The sequence below is a fragment of the Miniopterus schreibersii genome, assembly GCF_964146895.1.
Source record: "Miniopterus schreibersii genome assembly, chromosome: 5".
NCBI lineage: Eukaryota > Metazoa > Chordata > Mammalia > Chiroptera > Miniopteridae > Miniopterus > Miniopterus schreibersii.
Window position 1 is genome coordinate 86022520 of NC_138106.1, and position 27121 is coordinate 86049640.

At 37.1% G+C, this 27121-nt stretch overlaps 1 protein-coding gene across 1 annotated transcript in view; it reads left to right on the forward strand.

Moving 5' to 3' along the window:
- The window catches only part of LOC308557519 (phospholipid scramblase 2-like), a gene marked incomplete at its 3' end in the record, with an annotated part of 36372 nt that extends 14569 nt beyond the window's left edge, over positions 1-21803 (forward strand). Inside the window, exon 5 of the mRNA XM_081138034.1 lies at positions 21559-21803. Within this exon, the coding sequence (XP_080994160.1) occupies positions 21559-21803 (245 nt within the window). The remainder of the gene's footprint in view (positions 1-21558) is intronic.
- Positions 21804-27121: the final 5318 nt, after the last annotated feature.

Genomic DNA, 27121 nt, shown 5'->3' on the forward strand with positions numbered 1-27121 from the left:
ATTGAATTAGAAATCAAAAACCTCTCAGCAAACAAAAGTCCAGGACCAGATAGCTTCACTTGTAAATTCTGCCAAACACTTAAATAAATGCTCATTTTTCTCAAAATAGTCTAAAAATAAAAGGAAAAGAACACTTCCAGTCTCATTTTATGAGGTCAGCATTACTATGATACCAAAACTAAATAAAGACACTCCAAGAAAATAAAATTACAGTACAATATCCCTGAAAAGCATAAGTGCAAAAATCCTCAACAAATAAGAGCAATGGATTCCAACAATAGATTCAAAGAATCATACACTATGATTTAGTGGGATTTATTCCAGTGATGAAGGATGTTTCAACATCTGCAAATCAATTCATGATCAAGAACATGAAAGATAATAATCATAAGATTTCAACAGATGCAAAAAAGTATTTGACAAAACTCAACATCTGTTCATAAAAAAACAAAAAACAAAACAACAAAAAAACTATCACCAAACTGGGTATAGAGGCAATGTACCTCAACATAAGAAAAACTTGTCATATATTAACAAGCCCACAGTCAACATCAACATCATAATGATGAAAAACTAAAATTTTTTTCTTTATGATCAGGAATAGCACAAGTATGCCACACTAGCCACTTTTATTCAACATGTCACTGAAGTCCAAGTCAAAGCAATTATGCAAGAAAAATAAAAGGCATTTAAATCAGAAAGATAAATGTAAAAATGTAGTTGGAAATGGCATGATATATAGAAAGCCTAAAGACTCCTCCAATAAACTATTAGAACTAATAAATTCAGTATACAGTCAAACCTCAGTTCTCGAACATCTCCCATATCAAACAATTCACTTCTCAATCCAACAACCTATTCATGCTTTTATCTGGATGCTCAGTGACACATCTCTTAGGCAACAAACAAAAGAGAGAATGAGCAAGTATGAGTCAGTTTACCACTAAACCTCATGTTGTTAACATCTCAGGAAATTGTGCCGTGAATATTTTTGTGGGTATTTATTTTTGCTTTTGCTGCTGCTTATTATTATTAAATTTTTCATTTCCTTTTAAATTTTTATTTACATTTCATGTTCCTTTTGGTTATAGTGTTTATAGATTCAACAGTACATTAGATACGTACTGTATATAAGTAAAGTTAAAACAGGGAATCATTTGAGGACCTGGAATAGATTAGTTCAATTTACATTATTTCTAATGGAAAGAAATGATATGGTTTTCAAACCTTCCAGAATGAATTAACTTTGAGAACCAAGGTTCCACTGTAGTTACAATATACAAAATTAATATACAGAAATCAATTGTGTTTTTATACACTGCTGATGAACTATCATAAAGAGAAGTTAAGAAAACAATCCTGCCCTGGCTGGGTGACTCAGTTGGTTGAAGCATCATTCCATACACCAAGAGGTTTTGGGTTCAATTCCCTGTCAGGGCACATATCTAAGTTTCAGGTTTGATCCTCAATCAGGGCACCTGGGGGAGGCAACCAATCAATATTTCTTTCTCACATTGATGTCTCTTTCTGTCTGTCTCTCTCTTTCCCATCATCCCTCAAATAAATAAATAAATAAATAAATAAATAAATAAATAAATAAATATTCTTGGGTCAGGATTTAAAAAAAGAAGAAAGAAAGAAAAAAAAAAAATCCCATTTAGAATTGCATCAACAAGAATAAAATAGCTAGCAATTAATTTAATCAAGGAAAGGAAAGACCTATACACTGAAAACTAAGACACTGATAAAAGAAACTGACAAAAACACACACAAAGGAAACATTTTCTCAGTGATTGGAAGAATTAATATTGTTCAAATGTCCATACTACAAAAAGCAGTGCAATCCCTTTTAAAATTCCAATGGCAGTTTTCACTGAAAGAAAAGAACAATCTTCAAATTGTATGGAACCACAAAAGATACCAATAGCCAAAACAATTTTGAGAAAGAACAAAGCTGATTTTAAGCTATATTACAAAGCTACAGTAGCCCAAACAGTATAGTATTGGCATAACAGAAGACACTTAGATTAATGCTACAGAATAGAGTGCCCAGAAGTAAACTCAGAAATAAACTACATATACGGTCACTTTATTTATGACAAAGAGAAAGAATATACAATTGTAAAGGATAAGCTCTTCAATAAAAGGTATTGGGAAAACTGGATTATCACATGCAAAAGAATGAAACTGGACCACTATCTTACATTATATACAAGAATCAACTCAAAATACATTAAATATTTGAGCATACAACCTGAAACCATAAAACTCTTAGAAGAAAACATAGGGGATAAACTCCTTGACATTGGCCTAACCAAAGATTTTTTTGGACACATTACAAAAGCACAGGTAACAAAAACTAAAGCAAGTGGGACTACAGTCAACTAAATATTTTCTTTACAACAAAGGAAACCGTGACCAAAATAAAAAATTAACCTATGAAATGGGGCAAAATATTTGCAAATCATGTATCTCATAAGGAGTTAATACTCAAATTATATAAAGAACTCATATAATTCAGTAGGAAAACAATTTATTTTAAAAGGTCAGAGGATCTAAATAGATGTTTTTCTAAAAAACAATAACATCAAAACCATAATGAAATATCACTTCACATGATATTTAGATAATAGAATGGCTATTATTAAAAAGGCAGGATATAACAAGTGCTGGCAAAATGTGGAAAAAAGAGAACCATTGTGCACTGTTGGTAGGAATGTAAATTAGAGCAGCTACTATGGAAAACAGTATGAAGATTTCTCAAAAACTTAAGAATACACTACCTATAATCCAACAATGCAGTTCTTAATATTTAACAAAATCACTATCTTAATTAGATATCTGCACCTCCATAGTCACTGCAGCATGTTTACAATAACCAAGACATAGAAATCCAACATATATGTTTATGAACAGATGAATGGATATATATATATGAATTTATATATGTGTGTAAAATATATATATTATATTTTATATATTTTTATGGCTGAATTATACATATATAATTATATATAATTATATATATAAGTTTATATATATTATAGATAATATAAATATTATTTTATATATAATTATATATATAAAAAAAGAAGGCAATCTTTCCACTTGTAACAATATGGATGGACCTTGATGGCATTATGCTAAGTGAAATAAGACAGATGGAGAAGGCAAATAATATATGTGGAATTTAAAAATACCAAACGCACAGGTACGAAGAACAGATTGGTGGTTGCCGGATATGAGGATGAAGGTGGCTAACAGATACAGACTTCCAGTGATAGGATAATAAGTTCTGCGGGTGTGATTCACAGCATGGTGAATATAAAAGTATCGTATTGTATATTTGAAAGTTGCTAAGAGAGTAACATTTTTGTTGTTGTTAATCCTCCTCCTAGGATATTTTTTCCATTGACTTTGTTTTTTAGAGACTGGAAGAGAGGGAGGAAAAGGAAGAGAGACAGAGGGAAAGAGAGAAAGAGGGAGAGAGGAACATCGATGTGAAAGAGACACATCAATTGGTTGCCTCCCTCATATGCCAAGACCAAGGCCAGAGATCAAACCTGCAACCCAGGTGCATGCCCTTGACTGGGAATAAAACTTGTGACAACCTTGGGTGCACAGGCCAGTGCTCTAACTTCTTAGCCACACCAACAAGGGCAAGAGTAAATCTTAAATGAAAGGAAATCTTAAAATCAAAGGAACTTTTTATCTATATGTGGCGGTAGATGTTAACTAAACTTATCGTGGTGATTACTTTGCAATATATACATGTATTGAATCATTATGTTGTACACCAAAAAATAATACAATGTTATATGTCAATTACATCTTGATAAAATATAGTAAAAATGTATCATCTTCAAAACAATACTTATTGAATGTCAACTGTAATTGAACAAAATTAAAATTAAAAAATTACAATTACTTATAATATACATTATTATATATTTACAATGTTCTTGCTTTTGTTTAGTTTTCAAAACTATATTTTGTTTGGAAAGGACCTCTTTAATATTTGATAATTTGTCATGTGAGTTTTTAACTGTTATATTCTAAGGCTTTATAAAACCCAAAAGACCAGGTACTCTATATTATATAGCATTTCAATTATAATTTTTAGAATTAAAAACTTTATATATATATATATATATGAAACATATGTATTTATCATGAAATATAATGTAAGTACTAAATTTACTACTTTTTTAAAAATATATCTTTATTGATTTCAGAGAGAGGAAAAGAGAGGGAGAGAGAGATAGAAACATCAATGATGAGAAAGTCATTGATCTGCTGCCTCCTGCACATCCCTGACTGGGGATCGAGCTCGCAACCCGGGCATGTGTCCTGACCAGGAATCGAACCCTGATCGCCTGGATCCTAGGTCAACATTCAACCACTGAGCCACGCTGGGCCAGGCTAAATTTACCACTTCTTAATATTTCAGTTTTTAAAAAGGGATGTCTTTAATATTTTTACTTTCTTCTATCTCTACATGAAAGTCTATATTTTAGCCTTATGACTAGTAGAAAGTGATAAAGATTACTCTTTATCTTTATACTTTATACTCAGTATAAATTGATAAAGGTGGCTTGCTGCCTTCTGGAGGTCAGTGAATAATATGAAGTGATAAAGTTTATTTTTAGCATCTGAGACAATGACAGAGACTTATACCTTTGCCCAGTTCAAAATGTAATAGATCACAAAGTCTCTGGAGGTAATGTCTAGAGAAATGGCAGCATGAGAGGTCACCTTAGTCTCTCCCTTTGAAGTTTCAACAATTTGAACAGCTATAATTCAACAAAGGATTCCCTGCTCAATGTACAAAATGTGTGAGAGATTGGCACAAACACCTGAAGATGGGCAGGTGGGAGAAAACTGGGTATGTGGGAAGGGAAAGTAACTGAGATGCACTGCAGACACAGTCCTGTAGCCTGGTGTTCACAGTCTGGAGCTCACTTTGGGGCTCGGCCAGTGAGGGGAGGTTCAGGTTGCCTCGACACTCCCTCCAGCTGGGAGGAGCAGAGAGATTCAGAGAGCATTCCTATGGGAGTGCGCAGTAGAAGCTGGGGCTGATCCCAGTGACCAAGGCAGGGATGAGGCACAGAGGTACAGCTGCAGTTGTCTGGCAAACAAAGCCATGGAGCTTGGTCACCTCTCATCACCCTCCCAGAGTTTGCTTCCCCTCATCCTCCCAGAGCTAGTAGAAGGCCACAGAAGAAGCTGTAATAGTGAATTTCAGGTTGCAGAGCACATTATCTGCAAAACCAAGAACTGGTATTATGAAAACATTTTTTTCCCTGAGGGACAGGCATTCTCTGCAACTAATCCAGGGGTCAGATGGACACAGAAAGGATTCTGCAGAGGTCTGCCAATCATCATTACAGGAAGAACAAAGTAGCAAAGATGCCAAACTACCCCAGCTCTCCCCAACCTCAAACAACGCAGCTGCACTGCCAGCAGTGGCAGGGTCTGGCTGTAGGGGACAGCATTGGGATTTTACAGATTTGGAACTCCATTACCCACTACATTCCCCAGCAGGGCTGGTCATCTGAGACCAAGACCACCAGAACACAGAGAAGATGCCTACCTTCCCAGGGAACACAAGCTATTTTCCACCCCCACCCTCAGAGATCTGAAAAGCCAGAGCAGTGATAAAAAGCTAAAAATGTGATTCACTGCCACCTACTGGAAAACAATAGAAAGGCTTTTTATAAATCTGTTAGAGAAATACCACTCATACATAGATGCCTAAACAGAGAAGGAACCCGTCAAATACCATAAATTACCAAGGTAGTGAGGCAACTAAAAAAGAAAAATCTCCAAAAAGCAAACTTGAACACATGGAAATATATGATGCAAATAGAGAATTCAAGATTGCAGTCCTGAAAAAAATCAACAAGATACAAGAAAACTCAGGCAGCTTAACAAGCTCAGAAACAAAGTCAAAGAACAAAACAAATACTTTACCAAAGAGATGGAAACTTTAAAAAAAGAACCAAGTAGAAATACTGGAGATGAAGACCTCAATAAAAGACATAAAGAATAAACTAGTAAGCATAGGAAATGGAGCTAATCAGATGGAGGAAAGATTTAGTGACATTAAATATAGGAATCTAGAAATGATGCAGAGGGGAGAAGAAAGAGATTGAGCATAAATAAAAATGAAAGAACTCTATCAGAACTATATGACAATGTCAGAAAGAGCAATATAAGAAAAATAGGCATACCAGAAGAAAAAGAGCTAGAGAAGGGTATAGAGAGCCTATTCAAACAAATACTTGACGAAAACTTCCCAAACCTATGAAAAGAGCTAAATCCTCAAAACCAAGCAGCAAACAGAACAGTTACCTCAATACAAAATGGCCTTCTCTAAGGCACATTGTATTAAATCTGTCAAAAAATACTAAGAAAGAAAGAATTCCCATAGCAGCCAGGGAAAAGAAAGAAGTGACCTACAAAGGAAAACCCATCAAAATTTCATCCAACTTCTCAGAAGAGAAGTGAAGCCAGAAGAGAGTGGAACCAAGTATTCAAACATCTAAAAGAGAGAAATTACCAGCAATGAATAACATATCCAGCAAAATTATCCTTTAAATATGGAGAAATAAAGATGTCCCCAGACATACAGTAGCTGAGAGGATTTATCACCAGAAAACCTCCACTGCAGGAAATACTCAAGGGAGTTATTCTACCTGAAACAAAGAACGTAAGGTCACAACACTATGAGTAAGATCAACAAAAAACTTACAGCATAAACAGGGGTAATTGTGACGACAAAAACATAAAAGGGGAGGGGTAAAGGTCTGAACTGGCAAAGAAGGATGAACATCTGATGCGCGGGAAAGAAAAAGCTATTGTATATATGAAACTTTATCTTTTATAAACCTGATGGTAACCACACACAAAATTTCCCAAACTAGGACACAGCTTAAAAAAAGAGGACCCAGAGGAAAGAAGTATGAAACACCACCAAACACACACAGCAGACAGAAGAACAGAGGAAAAGAACCAGTGGAGGCACAGAGCTACCAGAAAACAAAAAATAAATTATCTACAGGAAATCCTCATACATCAATAATTACCCTAAATGTAAATGGTCTGAATTCGCCAATAAAGAGGCACGGAGTAGCAGAGTGGATCAAAAAACAAAACCCAACTATATGCTGCCTACAAGAGACACATCTAAGCTGCAAAGACAAAGGTAGATTCAAAGTAATAGGGTGGAAAATAATTCTCCAAGCAAACAACATCCATAGAAAAGCAGGTGTAGCCATATTCATATCTGACAAAATAGATTTCAAGACAACAAAGACAACAAGAGACAAAGATGGACACTTTATAATGATAAAGGGGACACTACATCAAGAAAACAACACTTCTTAATATATACCCACCCAACCAGGGAGCACTGAAATGTATAAAGCAACTACTCACAGAACTAAAGGGAGAAACAGGTCAAAACACAATAATAGTTGGGGACCTTAATACACCATTGATGGCAATAGATAGAGCAACCAAACAGAAAATCAATAAAGAAATATCAGCCTTAAATGAAACTCTAGACCAAGTGGACATGGTTGACATTTACAGAGCCTTTCATCCCAGAATATCAGATTATAAACTCTTCTCCAGGGCACATGGAGCATTCTCCAAGATAGACCATGTGTTGGGTCGCAGAACTGGCATCAACAAATTCAAGAAGATTGAAATTATACCAAACATATTCTCTGATCATGATGCCCTGAAATTAGAAACCAACTGCAAAAAAGAAGTAAAGAAACCCACACATATATGGAGATTAAACAACATACTATTAAAAAATGATGAGGTCAAAGAAGAAATAAAAGACTAGATCATAAGATATATAGAGGCGGAGGATTAAAGGTGGCGGCGGACTGAGTGGAGGCTACACTGACACTCTCCCAGGAGCAAACTCAAATGACAACTAAAATATAGAAAAACCACCCTGAGTAATCAACTGAAGACGAGCTGGAGAGACCCTCATAACCAGGGAGGAAAAGTAGAGACCACATAGAGACTGGTAGGAAGTGCAGAGGCATGAGAGGGCCGGCCGGGCTCCCACAGGCAGCAGCTGGAGGTCCAGAGGCATAGCCCAGCTACGGGGGGTTCCCACTGAGGACTCTGGGGCCTAAACCCCAGGCTGGCCTTCCCAGCCAAGAGCAGCAGAACTGAGAAAGGTGCCCACATGATATCTGGCTGTGAAAAGCAGCTGGGTTTCTCTCTGCCAGCGAGAAATGGCTGGAAATGCAGGCACCTTCTTAAAGAGTCAACATGTTACCAGCAAACCCTAGTGGAGTTTGTGCTGCCCGTCACTGTGTCCAACTCAACAGAGTCAGAATTGAGTCATATAAGGCATTTATTGAGAAGACTGGCCAACCAAGAAGACGGGGAGCATACAAGCATCCAAAACCTGTCTCACAGCATGGTGCCAGGAACGGGATTATAAAGGGGAATGGGATGGGGTAAGTTGAGGCTGGGAATGGAATGCAGCAACGTGCAGCCCCGAAGGTCCACAGACATCAACTATTGTTCTTAACCAATCTGGCGATGCAGCATCTGGCGATGGACAAAACGGCATCTGAGTCTTGTGCCTCTAGATTTATGACTTTGTTCTTATTGCCCTGTGGGTTTGCATCCAACCATAAACCAGTCTGCTGAATTCAAAGGGAACACAAAGGGTCTGGGAGGGACAAACTTGTAACAATATATCATACATAATATTATGAAATAAGCACAACTAGTTATACAATCAAACTATAAATCATAATATTCAGGCTATTGCACCCCATCACTTCCCCCTCTGATTATGTAAATAATCTGATATCAGTCTCACTAATCTCTATATATTGTTCTTAAAGCAATCATATTGTTGTAGTGCCAATATTTTCACTTCTGCCATACAGCGATTACTTCTCCTAGGTCTTATGAATTTACATACACTAAAAAAATGAAGGTTTCCTTTATGCCAGCCCAGCTGGGTAGCCAAGAAGAGCAGCAAATTCCTTGGTAAAGAAGCTTTTCCTTTGGGTGACTTTGGAGAGTGTCTCTCACTTTTTGTAGTTTGTCCTCAATGAGTTCTAAATTGTCTGTTAGCCCGGCCGGGCATGGCTCAGCGGTTGAGCATCGACCTAGGATCCAGGAGATCGGGGTTTGATTCCTGGTCAGGGCACATGCCGGGTTGCATTCTAGGCAGCCAATCAATGACTCTCTCATCATTGATGTTTCTATCTCTCTCTATCTCCTTCCTTTCCTCTCTCTGAAATCAATAAAGATATATTTTAAAATAAATAAATAAATAAATAAATAAATAAATAAATAGTCTGTTAAATTAAAGCAGCACATACCTATGAAGTCCTCGCGCTATTGCTTATGTCCCAATAATAAATAATCTGTGGCAGCATGGTTCTCTAATACAGCTTCCCTTACTTGCCCTAATTCCTGGCCCATGGATGCTATAGCTTGAGAAGTGGAATTTAAGGCCTCTACCATAGTACGAGCAAGGTTGGTTACTTCAGCATTTAGCAATCCTACCATTACTGGGATGACAAATATGGTTATAGAAATATATTCAGCTTGGCTAACCAAATGTACTTTACCATCACAGTTTTCATTTAGTAGGAGCTCATGGCACACTCTCTGAGGATGAGGCTTCTGTGGCAACATTACAGTTAAGCGTCCAATTGTGTAAGGGCCTCTGGCACTATTCATAGGTACATAAGAATATGCTGTTAAACCACAGAGCAAGAACCAACCAGGGGGAAGGAGAACTTGCCCATTTCCATAAGATACAGAGGAATTTTCTTTTGAACAGTTCAATTGTTGATGATTTTTCAAAGATAAATAGTTTCCTGGACATCCTGTAAAATATACACACTCTTCCTACGCCTGCTATTTTAATAGAAAACACAGTACAAGGCCTTTCAACAGCAACAGGGCCAAAATTATATGTCATTATAAGTAATTCTTTTCAGTATATTCTGAAACAGTATAATTTCTTAAAGTCTCTAGAAGGGTTCTGACACCTACTAGGCATGAGGCAAAAGCCTGTTCTATGTATTTGCCTCCTGAAATACAGAAACATGACATATACAATATATTCCTGGCAAGTACACCCAAACATTCTCATCCCATTGATTGGAAAGAGATCAGGCCTGCCCTACTAGTAGTTATAAGGCAAAGAAGGAAGCAAATCATTGTTTCCTTAATATAGTCTTTAAGTCTCTGAGCGGTTGTGCAGTCCAAGTCTTCTCTTCTGCTGGAGCTCTCTTCATGAGAGGCAGATGTACCCAAGGTTTAATCCCAGCCAACTTGACAGCTGTCGAGGTCATTAATACTATGTCCCAGGGTCCACACCACTTCTCTATTTGGTGTCCTGGGGATCCTACTTTTCACTTCTTCAGAACTCGATCCCCTGTGAAAAACGGGTGGAGAGAACCTGGAAGGGGAGAGACTCTAGGGGAAGCAAAGTTATGAGCAGCTGTTAAATATTTACTTAAATGTTGCACATATTTCTGAATAAGCACATCTTGGTCTATGTGCATGTTTTCTGTCTTAAGGACTGTCTGAAACCATCAGCAAAAACCAATTTTATAGGGACTTAATGCAATCTCACTTCTGGGAGCCACTTGGACTTGTAACAGGGCAATTGGTGGCATCTGGTTCCAATGTAGATGAATTTCCTGACATAGTTTTGGCTCCCAACCTTTCCTAAGGCCAGATATTATTTCTAGGGAGGAAATGTCAGGGGTCTGCATGACCAGTGATGTGCTAGGACAGGCCATCCTGGTGGGGAAGTCCTTGCTCTGCTCATGTCTAACAGCCTACTGTATGTCCCCTCAAGGATCTTGGCTCTGAATTATTTCAGAGAAGAGGGGCACAGAGTCTCTTCTTATAGCTACTTCCTGCTGAAAGGGAATGATGGTTTTCTTGAGAGCCAAGAGATTCCTTCTCTCTGTCAGAGGAACAATGAGGCCTGGGCACAAAAGGAGGGGGCAGTCGTATCTAGAGGTGGTTTTCCCTGAGTATAAGTAGGGCTTGTAACCTAGTGGAGACAAACTGTGTTATAAATTTTAGTATTATTGGGGTAAAGCTAGAATAACAAGATTTATGACAAATGGTCTGGTGGAAGGAAAAACAAAATAAAACAAAACAAAAAGACATTTCAGTTCTAATATTTCCCTATTGAAACAACTTTTCTCCCTAAAATCACCCTCATTTTATTAAAGAGCCAAATTAATACCAATCTCTTTACTGTATTGTTCAGTTTCAATTTGGCCTGGTTATTTGTATGAACCCAATAAGAGTAACACTTGACCATATAAACGTATTTATTTATTTATTTATTTATTTATTTATATTTATTTTTAAAACATTTATTTTTAATTTTATTTTTGTTTAAAATATTACAGATGTCCCTTTTGCTCCCCAATGACCCATTCCACCCCCTTCCATCCCCCTCCCCAGTCCCTCTCTCCACCATTGTCCATGTCCTTGGGTTGTAAAATCTGCTTTGCTGGAATCTCATGAATGAGCCATCAGGGCAAAGAAGCCAGCTACCTAGTTGCCATCAGGTTTTGCCTGCAATACCTATAGACTCAGGTGAATTCCTCAAGTTCTTGAGGTCCCCCAAATATCTTGAGGTTCTTTCCTTGCCATGTCCCAGGAAAACAACCTTCATCCCTTACCTGGAAAGACTGCCACAAACTATATGACCAAGCAAGGTACCAGGCTTTCTCCAAGGTGCTCTTATTGGCTTCAGATTCAGCCTTTGTTTTCATGAGGTTTCCTGGTGACATCCAGAGTCCAGGCATGTCTCTCTCAGACATGACATTCCAGCCCAAGTCTCAATTAATAAAATGATCATTGAAAACTGATCTTATTGAATTCATGCAAAGAAACATATTGCCATGACTCATTAAGAAATTGCCAAATTCTGGAGGGATCAGAAGAAAGAAAAATATAATTTACCTAATTGCTTTAAGAAAAGAAACAAGTTTTCTTATGTCTTAAAAAAACAGAAAGATTAGAAATCAGAAATATTTTTTTAACAAAAGTTACAAGCACTATAATTATTTTCAGTTCATTAAGTCTCTTAATCAATTTTTGTTTCTCCTGATTTTTCTTGCCAGTACTTCTATAAATCCAGACACTCTATAGAGTTCCAGTAATTCTCATCCAGTTTGAAGGGGATGGTCTGAAAATTTATTCTCAGAGATATGTAATTTAAAATAAGTCAGAATCCTTTCCATGGATAACCTCAGAAGATGTAACATTTTTGCAAATTCATTACAACAAAACAGTGACTGTCTCTATATAACAAGAAGAAATTTAAAATGATGTGGTATGGATTTGATTATAATGCAATTGACATAAAATCCTGTCCTTTCTGAAAAACACAATATTCCAGAACAACATTTAGAGTTATAAATGAAAGTCTGTCAGAATTTATAGACTCCTGGAGATTTTTACATCATTTGGATAACATATATATATAAATAGAATATAGTTATTATTTCTTTACTTGACAAAGCTTCCTATGTACCTTAAGCATAAGCTTTTCCTTCCTTGAAGCATTCCAAGGCTTATACAAATGACCTAACGCTAATTCTAGGTCAAGAAAAAGTTTCCTAAAATTCAAACCCTAGGAAGATTGTCAACTTATGTAACAAAAGTTCATATATCATTATTATTATGAAATAGCATTGGACTATTTATTCATTCAGAGTGACAACAAAAGATATTAAACACAAACATAGGTAGGTTAGCAAAATTTCAGTTCCTACAATTAAGAAGATGACTATTTTAAAGTGATCAAGTACCTGATTGATATAACATAATATATAACCATTTCAATAATTTATAAAACTTTTGTATCCTAGGCAAATACAGGAAAGATTTTTTCCCTTTTAACAGGCTGGAAAATGACTAAATAAATTCTGTATTAGTTTACTTTAGATTCATTTATCTAATTAAATTTATTATTCAGGTCACCTATAATTTCCTTTTAAAATTTCTCTTCACAACCCTTCTACAACTTTCACAAACCTTCTTACCCATTCAGAAATAGAGCAATTCACATTATTTTTTCCTTCAAAATGTATCTCTGTACCTCATACCCTCTTTTACTAAAACTATACAATTTCTTTCCAATTAATTATGATCTTAACTCTTAGAAACCTTAATTTTTAGCTGACAAGTAATTAACATTTCTCGTTAGTAATACATTCACATTTTTTAAAAGATATTTCAAATAAAATGTAAGACATTTATTAACAGATTCAAATCCATCCTCTAGATTCTCTGTAATAAGAAGTCAAAAGTAGGAAAACTCAAACCAATTAATATTTTAGTATCCTGTTATTTCACAAAACCTAGATATTTAATAAATTTTATTATTTAACTCAATAGGACTCCAAAGTTTTAAGTTACTTAAGACTTTGGAACATTATGTTTATATATATAATTGAATCATAAAACTTTATCAAAACTCTTTATTTTAGTTATATTTCTTCATTATGTCTTAACAACTCTATGAGATTTAAAGTCGAATATTACCCAAGGCATTTTCCTGGCAAATTTTGTAACAGGGATAAGGTGACCTTCACAAGTTTTAGGAGGCTGGAGAAAAGGTGGAGGGAGAAACAACCTAACAGGCCTCTCAGCTGTTCCCAAGACTGAGGCAACTCCCAGGTCTCCAGTGGCTTTAGTGTAAAAGTACCATTTTTTTCTTCCCACGGGGAGTGCCCTCTGCCTGAAGGCATTTTGGCATCTCTGGCCCTGCTGGGAGAAAGAACTTGGGGGGGGGAGGGAGATTTATTGCTCATATTTTTCTTTCAGAGTAGAATTATGCAGAGACAAAGGCTTGAACATATGGCACTTCCCCACATTTCCTCAACGCTGACAGAACAATTCAAGCTGTAGAATAGTAAAATAGTTAAGAGATCCAAACAGTGGCCACCATTCATCAGATTATAAAACATACATGGGCTAAACAGTATTGCAATAAAAGATCATTTTCTTTTTAGTTATAGAATCATAAGCATAAGTTGACCAATCAGCCAGAATGTGGACCAGTGGGCTGCCAGGAGAGGTTGCCAATACATTTCCCATGCATTCAAGTTTTCAATACCCACAAATGCCAGAAACAGAAGGTACCTTAAATATGCCACTCTCGGCTTATAATGCCCAGGACTTTCAGACCAGAACAGGTGCTCAATCAGAATGCTGATTTAACCAACAGCAAAGGTGACTGGGAAAGTCTAGGGTGCTAGGGAAAGTTCCTGCGTTAAATGACTCAGCTGTTGCTAAGGAGTTTCCACAGGCACTTTCATGGAGTTCCCCACATCTAGACAGACACTCAGAGTCCTTTGGCACCTCCAAAAGGATCTCAGAGGAGTGTCCCAGCAGAGTTACCAAATTTATGTTAACAGGAGACCCCAGTGGGGTTCGGGCTGCCCATCACTGTGTCTAATTCAACGGAGGCAGTGTTGAATCATATAAGGCAGTTGGTGAGAAGGCCAGCCAACCCAGAAAACAGGGAGCATATGAGCATCCAAAACCTGTCTTACAGCATGGTGCAAGGGACAGGACTATAAATGGGAATGGGATGGGGTAAATTGAGGCTGGGAATGGGAGACAGCTACATGCAACCCCAGAGGTTTGCAGACATCAGCTATTGTTCTTGATCATTCTGGATATGCATGGACAAAACGGTATCTGAGTCTTATGGTCAGCACATGTCTCTGATTGTTCTGTGCCTCTGGATTTATGACTGTTTTCATTGCCCTGTGGGTTTCCATCCAACCTTAAATTGGTCTGCTGAATTCAAAGGGAACACAAAGGGTCTGGAAAGGACAAACTTGTAACAATATATCGTACATAATACTATGAAATAAGTACAACTAGTTATACAAACTATAAATCAATATTCAGGCTATTGCACCCCATCAAATGCACAAAGTTTCATGTGCAGCCATTCACCTTGGGCTCCAGCACAGAGAGGGCAGAGTGGACTGGAGCTGTGTGACAAGAATATAAGGATGTGGGCTCTGGAGATAGAGCTCAGAGGGCACCACTCTGGATTCCTGTGCCAAGTCATTCCTCCAAACTGCAGAGGACATTTTTCTCAGTCAGACATTTACCTTCCAAACAGCTTTTGCTTGAGGGGGAAGCAATTGCCCCACCTTGCATGCAAACCTCTAGGCATACTCCCTGGAGTTTCTACAGCCTGAGACTCATTAAGACAATCAGATTACTCAGCCTGCAGGCAGAGGCAGAATTCAGAGTGTTTGAGTCTTTGCCTCACTTGCTACTGGACCTGGCCTTGGAAAAGCAGACTTTGGTGTGCATCTTGGTGCTGTCCAAATGTACCCAGACCTAACAGAGGGTACTACAAGCCATGGATTGTTGATAGCTCCAAACAGGGTACTCAAGGCCAGTCACAAACAGTGTCTGACATTGGCCTGCACCAGAGACCCTCCAAGAAGACTGAGTCCTAGCAGGCTTACCTAATACATAGAAACAAACTCAAACAGGCAGCCAAAATGGGGAGGCAAAAAAAAAGAAAAAGAGAAAAAAAAAGCCCCACATGAAAGAACAAGAGATGTCCCCAGAAAAAAAGAGGCAAATGAAATGGAGATAAGCAATATATCAGATATAAAATTCAGAATACTGATTGTAAGGATGCTCAACAGCATGAAGGAACATATGGAAACTATGAAGGAAATTAAGAATGACATAGCAGAAATAAAGAATAGATTTAAAGGAATAAAGAGCAGATTAGAGAAAGCTGAGGGTCGGATCAGTGAATGAAAAGACAGGGCAAAAAAAGTCACTCAATCAGAGATCCAAAAAGAAAAAACAATTATAAAACATGAGGACAATCTAAGAGAGCTGTGAGACAACATGAAACATGACAATATTCACATCATAGGAGTGCCAGATGAGGTTGAAAGTAAGCAAGGTTTAGAGAACCTGTTTGAAGAAATAATGGCAGAAAATTTCCCTAATCTGGTCAAGGAAAATGTCATACAAGTTCAGGAGGCACAGAGAGTCCCAAGCAAGAAGAATCCAAAGAGGCCCACACCCAGACACATCATAATTGAAATGCCAAAAATTCAAGACAGAGTATTAAGGGCAGAGAGAGAAAATCAATCTGTTACCTACAAAGGGGTTCCCATAAGGCGCTCATCAGAAATTCTACAGGCCAAAGGGAATGGCATGAAGTATTCAAAGTAATGCAAAAAAAAGATCTGAAACCAAAGCTACTCTATCCAGCAAGTCTATCATTCAAAATAGATGGTGAAATAAAGAGCTTCCCAGACAAAAAAAAAAGGCTAAAGGAGTTTATCACCACCAAACCAGCATTGCAGGAAATGTCAAAGGGAGTGCTGTAATTAGAAGTTAAAATAGAAACATTACAAGAAATGTTAAAGAAACTGCTGTAATAATAAGAAATAGAGAGATATAGGCATAAATAACTAAAATGGCAATAAATAAGAACCTATCAGTAATAACCTTAAGGATTTAAAGGGAGAGATCAGCAGCCATACAGTCATAATCGTGGACTTTTAACACCCCACTGACTTCACTGGATAGATATTTCAGAAAAAAAGTCAACACAGAAACAGTGATTAAATGACACACTAGATCAAATGGATTTAATTGACATTTACAGAACATTTCACCCCAAAGCTGCAGAATATACATTCCTCTCAAGTGCACATGGGTCATGCTCAAAGTTAGAACACATGTTAGGACACAAAACAAGTCTACAAGTTCAAGAAGATTGAAATCATATCAAGCATCTCAGATCACAAGGGCATGAAATTAGAAATCAACTACATTAAAAACACTCAAAAACTTTCAAACACATGGAGGTTAAATAACATGTTATTAAACAATGAATGGGTTACCAATAAGATCAAGAAAGAAATCAAAAACTTCCTGGAAACAAATGAAAATCAACACACAACAACCCAAAATCTATGGAGCACAGTGAAAGCAGTCCTAAAAAGGAAGTTCATAGCACTGCAGACCTACGTCAAAAAAGCAAGACACATTTTTAGTAAAATATCTAACCCTACAACTTAAAGAATTAGAAAGCTCCCCTGTAAAGCCATCCAGACCAGGGCTTTTGTTCACTGGTAGTATTTTTATTACTGCTTTGATTTTATCAGTTGTTATTAGCCTATTCAGGTTTTCTGATTCTTCTGGATTCAGTTTTGCATGATCTCACTCATCTGTGGAATCTAATAAACAAAACAGACTAAGGAACAAAATAGATCAAGAGACATAGAAGCATGGAACAGACTATTGAATCTCAGTGGGAAGGCGGGGGTGGGGAGGAGTGGGTGGGAAGAGATTAATCAAAGAACTTATATACATATATTCATAACCCACGGACACAGATAATAGTGTGGTGAAGGCCTGGGGTGTGGGGGCAGATATGGGGTGGAGGGGATCAATGGGAAAAAAGGGGGATATCTGTAATACTTTCAACAATAAAGATTTAAAAAAAAACAAAAAAACAAACCTACCAAAAAACAAAAGTCCAGTACCAGATGGCTTCACCAGTGAAGCCTACTAAAGGCTCAAAGAAGAGTTAATACCTATCCTCAAACTCTTCCAAAAAGTTGAAGAAGAGGCAACACTTCCTAACACGTTTATGACCAATATACTCCTGATACCAAAACTTGGCAAGGATAACACTTTTTAAAAAAAGAAAACTACAGACCAATATCTCTGATGAATACAGATGCAAAAATACTAAACAAAACACTAGCAAATCAAATACAGCAGTACATCATAAAAATAATACATCATAACCAAGTTGGGTTCATTCCAGGGGCACAAGGATGGTTCAACATATGTAAATCAGTCAATGTAACACACCACACTAACAAAAGAAAGGATAAAAATCATATGATCTTATCAACAGATACACAAAAAGCATGTGATAAGATACAACATCCAATTATGATTAAAATACTCAATGAAATAGAAATAGAAGGAAAGTATCTTAACATAATAATAAAGGCCATATACAATAAGCCCTCAGCCAATATTATATTCAATGGGGAAAAACTGAAAACGTTTCCTCTAAAATCAGGAACAAGACAAGGATGTCCACTCTCACCACTCTTATTCAACATAGTTCTGGAAGTCCCAGCCAGAGCAATAAGGCAAGAGAAAGAAATTAAAGTCATCCAAATAGGGAAGGAAGAAGTAAAACTATCACTTTTTGCAGATGGCTTGATTCTGTATTTAAAAAACCCTAAAGGCTCCACCAAAAAAACTATTAGAAACAATAAACAAATGCATTAAAATTGCAGGATACAAAAATCAATGTTAAAAAATCCATTGCCTTCCTGTATACTAACAACAAAACTTCAGAAGAAGAAATGAGAGAAAAAAATCATTTTGCAATTGCAACCAAAAGAATAAAATACCTAGGAATAAACTTAACAAAGCACATGGAAGACCTATATACTGAAAACTATAAAGCATTATTAAAAGAGATTGAAAAAGACACAACAAAATGGAAACATATCCCATGTTCATGGATTGGAAGAATCAACATGGTTAAAATGGCCATATTACCCAAAGCAATATACAGATTTAATGCATCCCCATCAAAATACCAATGTCATTTTTTAAAGAAATAGAATGAGAAGTCATCAGATTTGTATGAAACCACAAAAACCCCAAATAGCCAAAGCAATCCTGAGATAAAAGAACAAAGCTGGAGGTATCACACTACTTGACTTCAAATTATACTACAGAGCTACAATAATAAAAACAGCATGGGATTGGCACAGAAAGAAACACAGATCAGTAGAACAGAATAGAGAGCCCAGATATAAAAACCACATGCATATGGGCAGCTAATTTTTGAAAAAAGAAGCCAGAAACACAGAATGGAGTAAAGATAATCTTTTCAATAAATGGTGCTGGGAAAACTGGAAAGCCCCATGCAAAAGAATGAAACTGGATTACAGTTTGTCCCCATGTACAAAAATGAACTCAAAATGGATCAAAGACCTAAATGTGACACCCAAAACAATACAATAAGTTACATAGAACAAATCATAGGTACCAGACTTATGGACCTTGGTTGTAGAGAACATTTTATGAACTTGACCCCAAAGGCAAGGGAAGTAAAGGCAAAAATAAATGAATGGGACTATATCAAACTAAAAGGGTTTTGCACAGCAAAAGAACCCAACAACAAAACAAACAGGCAGCCAACCACATGGGAGATGATGTTTGCAAACAGTAGCTCTGACAAAGATTTAGTTTCCAAACTATATAAAGAACTCATGAAACTCAACACCAAACAAACAAACAACCCAATCAAAAAGTGGGCAGAGGACCTGAACAGACACCTTTCCCAAGAAGACATATGAGCAGCCAATAGATATATGAAAAGATGTTCAGCCTCTCTAGCAATTAGAGAAATGCAAATCAAAACTACAATAAGATCCCACCTCTCACCTGTTAGAATGGCTGCTATCAACAAGACAAGCAATAACAAGTGTTGAAGAGGTTGTGGAGAGAAGGGAACCCTCCTTCACTGCTGGTGGGAATGTAGACTGGGACAACCACTATGGAAAGCAGTCTGGCGATTCCTCAAAAAATTAAGAATAGAGCTACCATATGACCCAGCAATCCCTCTCCTGGGTATCTACCTGAAAACTTTGAAAATATTTATTCTCAAAGTCATATGCACCCTTATGTTCAGTGCAGCATTATTCACGGTGGCCAAGACATGGAAGAAGCCAAAGTGTCCTGCAACAGAAGACTAGATAAAGAAGATGTGGGACATGTACACAATGGAATACTACTCAGCCATAAGGAAAGACGAAATACTGCCATTTGCAAAAACATGAATGTCACTCTAAGTGAAATATGTCAGACAGAAATGTAGAGAACCATATGATTTCACTCATATGTGGGATATAAAACTGAAAGCAACAAATGAACAAACAAGAAAAGCAAACAAAGTTGACAGACACAGGCAACAGTACAGTCGTTACCAGAAGAAAGCTGCGTAATAAAGGGTAGAGTGGGTCAAATATATGATGATGGAAGATTATTTGACTTTCAGTGGCAGGCACACAATGCAATATACCAATGATGTATCACAGAAATGTACACTTAAAACCTATATAATCTTATTAACCAAGATCACACCAATTAATTTTATAAAAATGAAAGCATCCAATAAAAATTTAATAGACCTTAGAGATATAGTCATGGAATTCTTTTTTGTTTTTATTTTTTAAGTAACAAGAAATAAATTTAGAGATTGTGTAAGACCACTGATCTCATTTTACAGATAAACAAGCAGATTTTTGAGAGTTACTTACTTAATGAAACACTTGCGTAATACCATCTCATAAACCAGTTTTTTGTGTGTTTTTCATGAAACATTTGACTGGCAGATGTTGAGCCTGAGTGTGGTTCTTATAAAGGCAGAGTCCAGGGCCTATGTGAGTCAGAGGAGAGACACTGAAGGAGGTCCTGGTGCTAGACTTTGTGCAGGACGTCTCTCTCTGAATTAAAGTCCGTCCACACAGATATTAGAGTCGTTTTGTCTCCATATATTTCTTTTAATCACTTGTTATTTGGATGGCTTGCGACATCCTAGGACCCAAGTTAATGGGGGCTCTGGACAAGTGAGACCAGGAACTGCTCCTTCCTGGCACTAAGAAGGAGCAGTTTCCAATGTGGGTTCCCCTGGGGAGACTTCGCTAAGATGCCAGGCGGGTGTCAGTATTTAGCATGTCTCTTTCCCCAGTGAGGAGATCAGCCCCTCCAAGGTATAGAGTTCACTTAGGGTGCCAGTGGTCTAGATATTCTATGAGTTGCAGCCCGGTTGCCAAGCACTTTTCCCCCTTGTCTAATACCACCTCCCACTTCTGGCAACTACTGCTGCATTGAACAGGGCCCGGGACCCAGTGTGGAGTTCTGACCCCCCTTGCACTTTCTCTCCCTGTTCACAGGTGTGCACTGAGAGTAAACGCCTTCATTACCTTCCCTCACTCATGCAAAAAGCAAGCCATGAACATGGTACAAAACATAGTCACAAGCCAGTTTATTTTATATCCTGTTTCCCAGAGCATGGGCATAGCAGTCATCCTCTCCTCCCTCCCTAACTGAATATCTGAAAACTGAACCAACCAAGTGGACATGCTCTGCATACACCTAGCAGGACGGTGGCCATCTGAGCACTGCCCATCCCCCAGCCGCTGAGCCTCCCTTCCCGACAGGAGTCTGTGGAACTAGGAGGATGTGGGTTTTCTTTTCCGAGTCTCACAGAAGACTCTTTGTAGCCCTCTCTACCCTCTCCTGCTTGTCCTCCGTTGCTGTTTTTCCCTGCCTAAATCATCTCTAAACACCTTTCCTTTTCGTTCACACTATGGGGCGTGAAGTATCATCTCAGGTAATATCTGAAAATATTTTAAGTATTTAGATTCATTATATTTTTAAACATAATGGTGGTTAAGATCTCCTCTTCTTTATTTTCAGTCATCATACATATTGAAACAAATAACAAATACGAAATTAAAAACCGCCTTGGACAGAAGATTTACTTTGTCATGGAAGATACTGGTTGCTGTACCCGAAATTGCTGTGGGGGTTATAGGCCTTTTAGCATGAGGATTCTTGATCTGATGGGCCGAGAGGTCATAACTATGGAGAAACCACTGAAATGTGACTGCTGTTGTTGCTCCTGCTGCCTTCACCAGGTCCGTCAGAAATTACCAGCGTAATATTTAAAGCAGTTCAACAAAAATTTTCACCCTTTCATTGAATCTATATAATCAAATGAGATTTTCTAAAGATTTCCCATGAGATATTATTTTATGCTTGAAAGGATTGTGGACAAGAAGGATGGCAGGGGTAAAATAGTGAGTAGTGAGCCCCCTCGCCCTGAGAAAGTCTCTCATGGGAATGAGCATCGCTCAGAGTCTGAATTTGGGGAGAGCTGAGAAGATAAGGCACCTTGGTCAAGTCCTTTACTTGAAATGACCAGGAGAGGCCTGCCTGAAGCTGGAGGAGGGCACCCCAGAGAATACCCTAGAATACAATTCCAGGAGCAAGTATACAGAGAACGTGGAAGAGAACAGACATGTTCACCCAACAATTTGGGCCACCCTATTAAGGAAGAAACCCAGGGGAGACTGCCTCTGAGAAATCTCCACTCCTGTGTGTTTAAGTTCCCCATTTTTAAAAATTAATATATTTGAGTCTCCTATAATAGGAATATGCTAGGTGTGGGTACCTTCAGCTCTCTAAAGACCAAGTGTCTGTTTCATATTACTTGCCAGCTCACTGATTCAGAGTGTGGATCTCGGGGGAGACAGCAGGGCACAGAGGGCCTACAGGATAGTTGGCCTTTGCTGTCTTCCACTGCCTGAGACCAGCCCTGCCTGGTCAGTGATTCCAACAAGTAGCTGTGGGACCGGGGAACAGACTGAGGCACAGCCACATAGATATTTGAAGCCTAAGACTGCATTAATTTTCAAAAGATAACAAGTTATTCCTGCTGAATTATTTTGTGTGTTAAGTCATTTAGGTAAGGTATAACAGTATCTGTCCATAGGAATATCTGAGGGAAAGTGGAGAGTTTGATGGAATATGCTCCAAATGTAAAGAGCACATTAACAAACATGGATCTTAGAAAACAGTCTAGGACGACATCACTTACAAATGAGCGCACTGAGGAACTCTCAAGGCCACCCAGCTAATAGCAGAGCCAAGATTCCAGGCCCCAGTTCCTTTCCATTGTAGAACCATCGCCACGCATATCTGAAAGTTGCACCAGTGATCATCAGGGTTCTGTTCATGCATCTAATTCACTGTTTTTAAAGGAGTTTGAGAACAGAGTTCCTTAGTAATTTAGACATGTTTCATAAGTATGGAAATTTTAAAATGTACAAGGTCAGCAGAGCAGTGCTTAAGAGTGGAGTCTATGCAGGCAGTGGCGGAGTTTGTGACTCATCTCGTCCACTTCGTAGCTGGGGAATCTGATACAGTTAGTTAGCTCTCTGTTCTTCAGTTACCTCCTCTATAAATAGGAATAGTACCAGCCTGGTAGCTGTTTGCTATCAATTAAGTATTGCATAGAACATATCTTTTACTTAGAAGTAGGAAAAGGAGCTGAGTAGACATTTTTCCAAAGAACTCATGCAAATGGTCCATAGGTATATGAAAAAGTGATCAAGAGAACTAATCATTAGAGAAATTTAAATCAAAACCACAATGAGATGTTACACCTATTAGAATGGCTGTTATCAAAAAACAAGGCATAATTTATCAAGGTTGTGGGAATATTAATTGTTACAGCCATTATGAAAAACAGCATATGATCCAGCAATCCCACTTCTGGGTATATATGCAAAGGAAATGAGATCAGGTTTTCAAAGAGATATCTACATTCTCATATTACTTTCAGGTTATTTACAATAACCAAAATATGGAAACAACCTAAGTGTTGGTTGATAGATGAATGGATAAGAAAACATGATATATAGGTATATAGATATATAGATGTATACAATGGGATATTATTCAGCCAAATAGAAGAAAACCCTGCCTTTGAGACAACATAGCTGCACAGAGAGACCATTATGCTGAGTGAAATAAGTTAGACAGAAACAGACAAATGCAATATGGTATCACTTACATATGGAATCTAAAAAATGTAACTCATATAAACAAAGATTTGAATAGTGGTTGCCAGGGACTGGGCAGAGGAGGATAGGGAAATGCTGGAGAAACTGCACCAAGTTTTGGTTATAAGATGAATAGTCCTGAAGATAAAATGTACAGCACGGTGACTATAGTTAATAATACTGTGCTGTATGCTTGAAATCTGCTAAAAGAGTAGATCTCAAGCACTACAATATGAAGTAACAGATGTGTTAACTAACTTGATTATGGTGATCATTTCACAATATGTATGTATATCAAATCATCACATTGTACACTTTAAATATATTACAATTAAACTTGTCAATTGTACCTCAATAAAGCTGGAAAAGAAGATTATTGCCCATTACCAAAAAAGCACTCAATAAATGAGAGTTCTTATTATACATGGTGATGATGACGATGACGATGGCAATGATTACATTTTTTTTTTCTTTTACAGGTAGAAATTTATGCTCCTCCTGGTACACCAATAGGTTATGTTATTCAGACCAGGCACCCATATCTGCCTAAGTTTACAATTCAAAATGAGAATAAAAAGGATATTCTAAGAATTATTGGTCCATTTTTTGCATGCAAGTGTTGTGGAGATGTTGATTTTGAGGTAAGAGATGTGATAATTTTATAGGTTTTGGTTTCCAAATATAAGGAAAATATAATTGTGTAAGATGTTACAAATATATTAAATAAATATGTGTGTCCTATTATCTCAAGAGGGAGACAATGTGCTCATATACTTAACTTTGGTCAGAAAGGAAGTTAATCTCCTTGAGCTTCAGAGTTCATTATGCTAAAGGGAAAAAAGAAAAGCAGAGCCTTGCACTCGAATAAATATAAGCAAAACAACTACCATTTAAACGTGGTGGTTTCTATGTATTATTCATTTTGAATAGAAGGTTAACCTTGTCACCTACATGTGACTGCCAAAGCCTGTGGATCCTTTCTCAGTCTGAAACACGGGCTCCTGGTGCTCTTGGCCCTTTCAGAAGGTCTGACATCTTTGAGTTCCTACAAAAATTGTGCAGAGAGAGTTTTCAGGAAGATAGTGTAAGATGTGCTACCTAGTTATGCTTCTCCATGGTCTCTCCTTTATCTTTATCTTTGTATTAAATTTGATTGTTAGAAACCACAATTATCTGTGTACTTTCTACTTGGAGCAATTTCATTACAGCCATTTTCCAATAGGGGGCCTGGCAGTAAGCCCAAATTATTTATTAGCAAATGTTTAAAAATCAGGAAATTTTATAAGCTAATCTTGATATTATGATTCTCCTGGTAAATTATAAAATCTGTTAAACTGGGCCCACATTTTCACAGAGGGGGCAAAAATCTCCTTATAATAAGCAAGGATGCCCCCTTATAATAAGATGTGGGAATTCTTTCACTTTCCCAGCTTCCTCAGGTTTTGTGCTATCCCTTCACTTTTATGTTACCTATCTGACTTTTCTCATTATATGATTTTCAATCCCTCTATTAGACTCTGGTTATATAAAGATGAATTATTTCCTTCATGGATATAATAGACTTATGACAGAAATGGACAGTTCTAAGAAGACACACATATGTAAAGAACCTTTATAAAGACTCTTTTAAAGGAATTTGTATAATGTGTATGTGTGTGTGTAAATGTATGTGTAAGAACTTTATATAGAGGCATGTATAATAGTTCCTTATGTAGAGTATGGCATACTTATCAAAGAACAGAGGAGTGGAAAGATAATTATTCATTCAAGGAACAATATTAACAGAAGTTTAGCTGGCATGTATTTATTTTGGAGAATTGGTGAAAATACTAAAAATACATTGTGAAATTATTATATTTAATGCTAAGGAATTTATATTTCATCCAGAAAACCTTTCAATAGAAAAATTAGAGTGTTCATTATATGTAATAAGTTAACTTTTCTTCTATGCATCTAAAATGATGCTAGCTAGGTACCTTCTTTCAGAGATTTGAGAAATGGTCATTTGAATCAATTTCTTTGTTTTATATCAGACAAAATACTTAATTTTTTTATGTTTTATTTTTAACTTTATTTTTATTGTTAACACTATTACAGATGTGCCCATCCCCACTTTCCCCTCCTTTGTCCACCTTTACACAGCCCATGGCTTCCCTCCCTCTGACCACCACACTCTTGTCTGTATCTATGGGTTATACACACACACACACACATATATATATATATGTATATATATATTCTTTAGCTAAAGCCTTCACCTTCTTTCATCCAGTCCCCTCTTCCCCTTCCCCTTGACAACTTAAATCAGGAATTTTGAGTATGAGGGACCACAATGGAATATGGACTACATCATGGTGTCAGTGGTTATGGAAACTTGGAGTAGAAAAGAGATAAAGTCTGAACACAGCAGGAGTCATTCTGTAGGAAGAATAAATCAGGGATATTTCATAAATATACTGAGTGGAACTGTCCTAGGAATTTGATGTCAGTTGAGAATGAAAGAAAACCTGGAGATGAATCTGATGTCCGAGAATTAAGAAGCTGAAATATTGTATTTGGCAAAGATAACAATCTTGAAGGAGAAACAGTTGATTTGTGGGAAGTTAGTGATTTGTATTTGAGTTATCTTGAATTTTAGATATGTAGAGGAAAATATTGGAAAGTTTTCAGCATACACATAGTAGTTGAAGCCATAAGAAGATTATCCCAAGGGTGAGGAGAAGACAAGTAGACTTTCTTCTATATCTTATGGAGATAATAAGGGAATATTATCTCCTTCCAGGACTCTTGGTAGGGAGAAAATATGTATACATTAAACTGATATCCCAATCCAGGCCCTTCTATGAGTTTGAAATCTGAATTTATACCACCATTATGGTATGTTCACGAATCTCAAAACTTAGAAATAGATCCTGAGTGGTGTTACAGATGGCAGGAGCAAATGTGAAAGAACATTAGAAGGAGATTAATCACCAAGGGCACCCTCTATTCCTACAGAAAAAAAACACACCTATCTTTACATAAGAAGATTCAAAACTTACATAATTCTCTAGGTACCAATCCAAGAACAAACTGCATGTAATAGCATAGTCTGCAATCATACAAGAAACACCAAAATAAACAGTAAAGAGACTAAACAAAAAAGGGAAGAATGAGACTAATAACAAAGGACAGGAGGATTTGAAGACAAGCCAAATATAACCTCTGGAAATGAGGAATAGTCGTTAATAAAACCTCATTGGAAAGGGTAAGCTACAAATTAGATACAGATGAAGAGAAAATTAGTGAACTGGATTACCCATATGTGGAAAACAAACAGTAGTGGAAAATATTATAAATTTGAAGGGACAAAAAAATTGAAGGGACATGGAAAAATAAACTACTCTTTGCCAAAGAGTAGTCAAAGAGGAGCT